General features: G+C 38.4%; 1 protein-coding gene across 1 annotated transcript in view; it reads left to right on the top strand.

Moving 5' to 3' along the window:
• The first annotated feature begins 1,412 nt into the window (after positions 1-1,412).
• Positions 1,413-9,465, top strand: part of LOC138002436 (leucine-rich repeat and transmembrane domain-containing protein 2-like) — a 255,737-nt gene continuing 247,684 nt past the window's right edge. Inside the window, exons 1-2 of the mRNA XM_068848476.1 lie at positions 1,413-1,500; positions 1,951-2,068. Of these exons, the coding sequence (XP_068704577.1) occupies positions 1,413-1,500; positions 1,951-2,068 (206 nt within the window). The remainder of the gene's footprint in view (positions 1,501-1,950; positions 2,069-9,465) is intronic.

Below are 9,465 nucleotides of genomic sequence, written 5' to 3'. Positions count from 1 at the left end.
TAATTACACCGGCATATGGTTATACTTTCAAGTCTTCTCGGATAAGGACTATAAAGCATAAGCCCCGTCTCATAAATATCTTCCATGTTCATTAGTTCCCTCTGGGACGTTAAAGAACCCACACACTATTCCAGAAGAGTAGGGGATGAAGTTCCCGGTGATGTGGCTGTCCTCTGTGGGTGTATGGGTGGGTGGCTATAGCTGGTCCACATAATAGCTGCCAAAACTTCAACCTTCTCAAACAAATAACAAACAATACTTCGCGTGAGTAGAGAGTAGACGGCGTGTTTCAGGAAAACGAACATTCTCCTAATTTTTTTTCCAGAAATCTTGGTTCAGTGGATCGCAATCCATTTGACCTTGTCATATATCTTGCTGCATACATTTTGCTCAGTCTATCCTAAAAAAATTCCTTTCCTTAGTGTCACCAAAAGTTGTTATGCCGTGGCCAGGACAGGCAATATATTCTACGAAGCTTTGGTGTTCAGCAATTGGTATCTCTCCTATAAAAATAACCATTACCAAGAGTTTGACAACACTGGTGAATAGAACAAACTCTGCAAGTATTCAGATCAACGAAGAAGGAAACTACACATGTAGGGCCACGAACAAGTATGGAACTGATGAACGAACCCTAATCAATGGTGAGAATGCTAGACTTTTCTTTATTCTTAAGTAAAAATGCCTAATAAGAGCCTGCTTTTTCTTTGGTTCTACTGGAATAGCTTTTTTAGATCATGGATGTCGCTCTCTCATCAAGTTAGATTGGTACAGGTCCTCCTCTCCTGGAGCCGATCACTCCTGTTGCCTAATTTTACGACTCTGTTAGCTTTTGATGTATATGACCTTTTCAACCGACTCAAGGGGTTGGGGGGATGGAAGGTAGTTATCCTAATGGAAATTATGGTTATCTCTACCTTTATCAGTATTCGAAATGAAAAAGTGATCCTCGCACTTATAGGGACAATTTAAGGTGGCTCAAACTAGTGTCAACACTTCCAAGTAACGCTCTTATTAGAAGGATCGGCAATACAATGTTGTATCAAGTATTAGCTATATTATGATACCATATGAAACGCCAATTGTTGCTGAACAAGATGCAGTCATTATTGTGATGTAATATGTCACCATGGCAACGGGAAAGCCCAGTAAAAAACAACCTATATTTTGGATTTAGTTGTTCATATCATTTATTACACCACAATAATGACCACATCTTGCTTGGAAATAATCAGTGTTTCATATGGTACCATAACATTGCTGTTACGTAATACAGTGTTTTAGCGTCATTAGTTCTAAAGAGAATGTTTTCGAAGTGTTGAAACTGGCTTGAGCCACCTTAATCAATTTTCTCTTATATAAACTCGAAAAAGTTCAGGGCTTCAACGGCATTCCAACCCACGACCTCTGCAATGCTCAATGAACCGAGCTATGAGGCCACTCAGTTGGGAGCAGCTAAATTTGTTGGGCTCGTGTGTTTCCGTGAAGGAGTCGATGAATGTACAAAATGTTTTTATCTGATTTGTGGATTATAGACGAAATAGAGCCCAACAAATCGACCTGCTCCCAACTGAGTGGCTTCATAGCTTAGTTGATAGAGCTTTGAACCGGCATCGCACTGAGGGTTCGAATATCGTTGAGGCCACTTGAATTTATCAGTTGTCCATAGGAGACAATTACTTAAAATGTCCAGATAAGTGTCAGGGTCACTTCTCCATTTCGTCTATAACCTGCAATTCAAATAAAAATATTTATTGCATTGATTATCAGTATTACTGTTCAACAAATTAATGTATGCTATACTACCAAATCAGCGCAAAACTAGAATTCAGGGTACTGTAAGAAGTGTTTGATCTTTTTACTTGATAGATGTTGCACGAGAATTTTAAACGTGTCTTGCCCTTTTCTAAGAAAAAGTGCCAATTTAGTCTTTTTCTCCCCGGTCGTCAGCATGTCCAAAGCCCTGTAGATGCTCTTTTGAGAGATCGGAGACATCGTTGACCGTTAATTGTTCATGGCAGAAACTGACGTCAATTCCAGGACCCTTGCCAGTAAATACTGATCATCTGTAAGTTTCATACTTAACTAAATGGGCAAACTGCAAGCACAATTTTTAAAAAGGCATCCTTATAGAGCGAGGAATGCTAAGCATTTATTGAGTCATTTATGGTAGTTTATCATATAACCACATGATAAACAACTACTTATTGTGTATATTTAATTAACTTTGCTTCTATAGCCTAGCAGCAGTGAGTTTGGTAAATTGCTGTGACTGAAAAAGTTTCTAAAAAGCAGTTGTTTACTCTCTCGAAATGACTGCATGGTGTTTCTTTCATTTTGATTGTATTGAATTGTGAGAAAGCAGCAGTTAGTGATGAACAGCTCATGAAAAAAATCAATCAGATCATGTCAGCTAGGACTGAACGCCAGAACAAGCCCGGTGTGGCTAGTAAGAAAGGGTTAAGGGTTAACTAGGTGACGAGTGCCCCAGTTTCTAATGACCCGAAGTAGACACAACCAAGTCAAGTATCACAAAATGAAAGTGGGAAGTCATAAAAAAAAGAAAATAAACCAAACAGTTTGGTGACTACTTTAGCAGCACTAGAGTCTGATCTCGCATCTCTTAAGGAGACGATCGAAAAATCCCAAATCTCAGCTGAAAGAGCAAATAACCAGAGGCACAGGCAGGAGAACCAGTCACGTCCTCAGCATCGCCTTTGCTACGCGTGTCAGTCAAGGAGTGTGGAGAGGTGTGACACGAGTCGCTGTCATTGGTCACAGATGGCACGCGCTGGAAATATCGCTTAGGTCATTAACCTGTCAGGGTGGGGCTAAAAGACAAAAAGCTTTGTGAGTAATTGTTTGCGCTACTGTTTTTAATATCACACTTAAGAATGTCGGAGTGTTGCCGTTCGCCCTATGACAACGGTCAATTTTCGTTTAGACATTTTCTTGTTTATTTGGAATTCAATTGATTTTAGTTTTCTATCCATTGTTTGCAATCGATTATCTTTCGCAGTGAAAGGCGGGTACCTTCTATTTTTAAACGGAATCGCTTTTTTATGAATAAACTGATACAAATATTTATTCGAAGAATTGATGATAATTGGTAAAAAAGTGAAAGGAAAAGAAAGGAGCTTAGTCATTCTATCGCTGGAGCACTAATTGGGGACACCAATTATAAAATGAAATTAACAATTAACGCAAATCAAATCAAATGTTTGTTTTTGAGGAGAGGGGAAAAGTACCCGGGGAAACACCTATCGTTGCAGATTAAAGAACCAACAAACTCAATCCACATATGACGGGAATCGATCCCGGGGCCACAGCGATGGGAGCCTAGTGCTCTCACCACTGCACCATCCCTGCATTCCGATCCTTGAAGTTGTCTTAAATACACAGTGCTTTGCTTGGAAACCAAATCGATCTGCTTCCGAAAAATGGACCAACGTCGTCAAAAGCATCGCTAGGCCTTCCGCAAGGCAATACAGGCAATTCAAGGGTGTCCTTGAAAGGCATACAACAAAACTCTAAACAATTTTACTTCAATTTGTCCTTGGATTTCAGTACCCTGCAGCCTCCAAGAATTTAGCATCTGTTAACTCTGAGCGTTGAAATATCTTATTACAAATGGAGAATACTGGTGCATGTGATTACTGCATGCCCATACGGTAGGATTTGTTAATTTTGTTTGAATTTCTGGGTCTGTAAGTAGCATTCAACTTAAAAAGTTGCTTTCCTTCTCCATTTTCTGTGAGAAAATCGTGACTTCATAGTTGTTCCCTAAAAGATTTTAAACATCACAATTTTTTTCCAAATATCTCGAGATTTTGTAAATGTCTCAAAATCTAGACATGTACAAAAAATATCCCGATATTTTTTGTACATGTCTAGACCTAAATATGCTTCTACTCAATACTAGTTATTACGTGCGCAACTGAGCTACAAGAATAGAATAAGGGATTGCAACTTAACAAACTCTATATCCAAATTTTCTCTACAATAATTCATACACATCGTTGTAACCTTTGTGGTGATGCAGATATTGTGTGACCCTTCATGTATTTGTTTAGTTCGGACAGTTCAAAAAGTTATTACCTATTCTGAGTCTCTATAGCTGCAAGAGGATGATTCTACGCACCATGCCTTGGCTGGTTTGAAAAGTGACAGATGCAATATATTGCGCTTTTGTGATGGTATGCAAGCTAAATTGTTGTTTTTAAGGATAAAGATGATTGTTGAGTTGAAAATGTTGAATATAAAGATTGTGAAAAATATTTGCTGTGAACATTAAGTAAAACCGGCCCCATGATGGATCCTTGTAGAACACCGTGTGTGGATTTACGCAATCAAGACATATCAGCGCCGATTCATTCGTAACATTGGAAAATGATTCAAAGCTTTTGTTGTGACTTTAAAGAAAGCATATTACTGAACACTCTCACAGGCTACACTTGTACAAGTTTTTCTAGATTTAACAACGTTATCACATGACAAAAATCTGACAACTTTACGAAGGGCTTACACAAAATGCTGAAGTTTCCCACTTCCGACTGGCAAACTTAAGATTTGTTTATTACTTGATATACCCACTAGTAAAGTGTTAACGGGAAATGCACTTTTGCTTAATCAATTGTCAAAAGACTTTAAAAATGCCTTCTATTGTTATTTGTTTCCTGTATTTGCTCATTGCTAGATGTAGCCTTGTATTTTTTACAGGGGTACTCTGACGAAAAAACACGGTTTTTCAAAAAGTCTCAAATCCTCGAGTAAACGCCACTAAAATGTTGTATATGCTTTTCACATTATGAATTTAACTTACTCTAACCCACATTTCAATGTTGTTACATCGAAATACTTGTTTTTCATAGCATCCGCCATTTTTGGTATGTCGCCAGCATACTTACTCCAGAAAGCCTGGAGCAAGGACTGATGACGTCACTTACTCAACACAAAGCTGGCTGCTACTTTAAGTAAACAACGGAAAACATGTCTAAAAGTGAGGCTTCGTCTTCTATCGATCATGATTTTTCGGAATACTTCGGAGTATTCGTTTGACTTCGAAAAACATTCTGAGTCACTTACCTGTGATTATGAAGGTTAGACTCGTGGCTACTGAGGAAAAAGCAGGCACATATCGACGGGAAAGAGCTCAAGAGGAAGAACTTACAAGAGGAAATGCTTCGCGACCGTTTCGAATTGAGTGACATTACATGGTATGTTGGAGTTGTGATTTGTCTGTAAAATTCATATTTCTCGTCATTTTTTCTAGGTGCAAATGTACGTGTTGTTCTTCGAAAGGCTAAGGAATGCTTCTGCTGTGACTAGCGAAATTGATCGGTGCGTGGAGAAGGTGAAAGCAGTTGCAGATGACGGAGAACTACAGTACCACTGATCTGCCTGGGTTTCAATCTTGTTTGTTCAATCTAGACGAGTGGGTTTTAAAAAATAGTCGCCATAGATTAAGAAACCGAAAGAACAAGCGATACACATTCATGTACGAGCAAGGCCAAACTGCGAAGTTTCAGTATTAAAGTGCTGTATAATAAGCTCAATTTGGCACTTACTGAGACTTCGCAGTTGCTCATACATTGATGTGTGTATACCTCGTTCTTCGCTATTCCTCAAACCCACTCCTCTAGACAACAAGATTTAAACCCAGGCAGATCGGTGGTAGTTCTCCATTATCTACAACTGCTTCCAGCTTCCCCTGGCACCGATCAATTTCGCTACAGCAGAAGCATTCCTCTGCCTTTAAGCATTCCTCTGCCTTTGTTACCTCGTCAAAAGAACAAAACGTACATTTGAATTTTTACAAATGAAGGAAACAATGAGTAAACAGACAAAATCACAACTCCAACATACCATCTAATCTCACTTATTATAATTCGAACGATCTCGAAGCATTTCCTCTTGTTCTTCCTCTTGAGCCCTTTCTCGTCGATATGCGGCTGCTTTTTACTCAGTATCCATGAGTCTAAATCTTCATAATCACAGGTAGGTAGCTCAAAACGTTTTTCGAAGTCAAACGATCACTCCGAAGTCGATAAATCATGATCGAGCGAACACGAAGCTTCGTTTTCAGAATAATTTTCTATCGTTTATTCAAGCAGAAGTGAGCTTTATGTTGAGTCAGTGACGAGTGGAAACTGAAGATTTACTTGACATACCCACTAGTGAAGTATTGACGAAAATACATTTTGGTTTCCATAGAAAGCCAGGGTTTTTTGTTTAATCATTTATCAAAAAACGTTAAAAATGCCTTCTATCGTTATTTGTTTCTTCTATCTGCTCATTGCTAGGGCTAGCCTGGTATTTTTTGAAGTCAGAGAAAATTCTTTTTCCATATATGCTGTGTACTTATGCGCATTTCCACCTATGATTTAATCATCCACTTTTCTTTGCAAAAGTGTTCCAGCACACTTCGAAAAAGTACAAGCCTCAACGTGCGCATCGCCTGGAGTACTTTGTCTTATCCACATGATTCACAGTGTAATCATACATTATCATTGTAACAATAGCTATAATTTTTGTTTACAAACGTTGACGTCACATTTGTTTTGATATTGAAATTTGCCAACCACGGAACAAAAGAAGACATTGTTTCAACAGCCAATTAGGTTCTGATGGCATATTAATAACAATTAGTGACGTCGCGAGAAACATCCCGATCATGTCCAAAATAAACAAATAATCATGATTTTGTTTGCCGTACAACGATAACCTATAGCTATACAAATTTCTCTGAAGTATTTTGGTTCAGGCGACTTTTGCGTGGGTTGCGTGGTCTGGTGAGGGCACTTGGAGTAACCGTCCAGATTTTTCCTTCCGGAATGGGATTCTTCAGGAAGCACCTATCTTTAATGGCCCAACTATGACCAGTATCTACTTTTTTATGGGATTGCACTGAAAGGAAATTGGTCGTAATATGTGATGTGGACTGTTTGATGAATTCACGAACTCTTTTATGAAAGGGTTCATGATAGCTCTTTCGATGCCGCTGACTCTTTTTGGTTGTGACAAGGTATTCTAAAGAAGAAGAATTGCAGGGTCAAAAATTAATTCCTCTTGGTTTCTAGCAGCACCACGGGATTAAAAGTGGCAACATGTTTTTCTGTCATGAAGGAATCTTTTATTCTTCGATATTTATTGATGAGGCGAGTCACTTTGATATGGTGGATTTAGCAACTTCAGCACATAGGAGATTTTGTCTTTCTTACTTATTTGTCTTTTTGGAAATCTCTCCACAGCACCCAGTTTGTGAACTCGAAATTTCGAGTTTGCAAACGCTAAAATTCGAGTTTCTTAACTCCAGATTTCGAGTTTCTGAACTCAAAAATTTGAGTTTAAATATTTAAGGTGATTCCTCAGAAAGAAAAGTTGTCAAACGATTTTCTTGAAACTTTCTCTGAATGTTCCCTACTAATCCCTGTTTTGAAAACTATCATAAGATAGATAAGTCACCGTGCTTGCTCTAATCACGCGCGTTATTTCATCGGCTCCGGGTTCATTTTGCTGTAGCTAAACGAAGGGGTTGTTAAAGTAACACTAGAAAAAAAACTCGATAGGTGGAAAGTTTAGAGGATACGAAACACTGTCTTATATAGTTTATGGAAAAATCACTCAACTTTAGACGACATCGACTCAAAACATTTCTCGAGTCGTTGTTTTCAAGATCATCATTTACATCCCTGGCTAACGGGTTATGTGTACGTTTTTAGGCATTATTTAACATCTTTTTTTCCTTTCGATAAATGTTTTTAATTTCTTATTTATTTGAAGGGGGTCATTTGTACACCATTGTGATTCAATAATTAGAAATATAGGTCACCGTACTTGTTTAAGAGTAAAACACCATCGTACCTGATTGACTATCTCGATTATCGTAGATCGAAACAACAAAATTCGCCATGTTTTTACAACTTGCATGGAAAACCCCTTATCAATTTTTTTTCCAAATGTTTTCCCAAAGAAAAACGCTGAAGTGGTGAATCTCAAGACTCTGGGCTTAGATTTGATCCGAGGTATCCTCCTGGATTGTGGATACTTTGGTTTTTAATTTCCCCCAAAAAGACGCAAAATCGGTTTTTGGATTCAAGAATCCGTTTTCGGATTTCCCCAAAAAAAACACACCCTTAAGACTGGAGTATTCGGTCAGCAATATAGGAGTCGTCTCTTCCTTTCCCCTGAAGTCAATTGGAAATAGGTGATCAGTACGAGTACAGCAACTGGAGATTGTATACTTGTACAGTTTTGAATACTCTTACAGTTCAATTGCTTCTATTGGTGAACTACGAAACTGCTCTTCAAATTTACAGTTGTAATTTATATTCCGTCTGCTTTTTTTTCTTTGTTTCCTTTGAACTCCAATTAATGAAACAAAATGCTCACAAAGTTTGTATCAGATTTCCGAATTAGTCCACCAAGGATACCAGCCGGCATATCCATACGCCGTGGGATAGGGGCTTAGCCAAACACAGTTTTTGTCTAGCCATTAGGAATTCTATCCAGGGGTCGTATGTTGTGCATCGCCAACGATGCCATTGTTTTTGGGGATATGTACTTGTTTAAGAGAATCAAGTAACGTTATTATCATATAGGTGTCGTCCCCACTGGGAAAACCAGATTTGTTAATTGTACACATAGGTGTCGCCCCTTCTGGGAAACAGCGTAATATAAAAGGTACAGAAGTAAATATTTAAGTCTTTTTCTGTTTTTTTTTTTCTGTGCATCAGTTAGTTTTCGTAAGTATGCGATCGAGTTTAAGAAAGTTCAACGTTAGGCATTTTTCCCTCGAATTTTAGTTTCGTATCGTTTCGTTTCATTTAATTTGTATATAGCTTCGTTAATTCTTAAAGTCGTAAAAGTGTAAAAATGTAAAAAGTAATGTTAACTTTCGACAAATGAAGGTAATAAGTTAGGAAATGGTGAGAACAATACTTGCAGTGCTAAAATTCACAAGACCGGGTATCAGAGATTAGTAAGTCGAGAACTGATTGACTGTGATTGGTTAGCAGTTTCTAGATCTGTTTCTCCGCCAGAAATCAGACGGTGACAATCAAAATCTTATGTGTGTGAAGTTGATCACAAGTCGGTGTCAATCAAAATTAAAGATGCTGGAGGTCATGTCCAAAAATTTAACAATGCCATCTTAATTTACAGCTGCGTTTTAGCACCGAATAATCGGGTTCTCTACATCATCGCAAGCTCTAATAGTCATGGGGCCTTCAAAACTTACATGGAAGTTACTTCGAGGCAAATGAAAGGTATTGACTATGTTAGAGGGAGAAACACATACCGTGCTTTTTACCTTTTGACATACTCATCTGAAAATTTGGTTTATGCCCTGAGAGGGGAACGAACCCACGTTTCCCCTTATTACTAGTCGGGCATGCTAGGCCACTACACCATCAAGGCTACCACGCTGGCAACGCAGCAGATTAATGTAATCAAGAAGACGTGGGT

Source organism: Montipora foliosa, chromosome 5 (genome assembly GCF_036669935.1).
Source record: "Montipora foliosa isolate CH-2021 chromosome 5, ASM3666993v2, whole genome shotgun sequence".
NCBI lineage: Eukaryota > Metazoa > Cnidaria > Anthozoa > Scleractinia > Acroporidae > Montipora > Montipora foliosa.
This window is presented reverse-complemented; position numbering and strand designations above follow the sequence as displayed.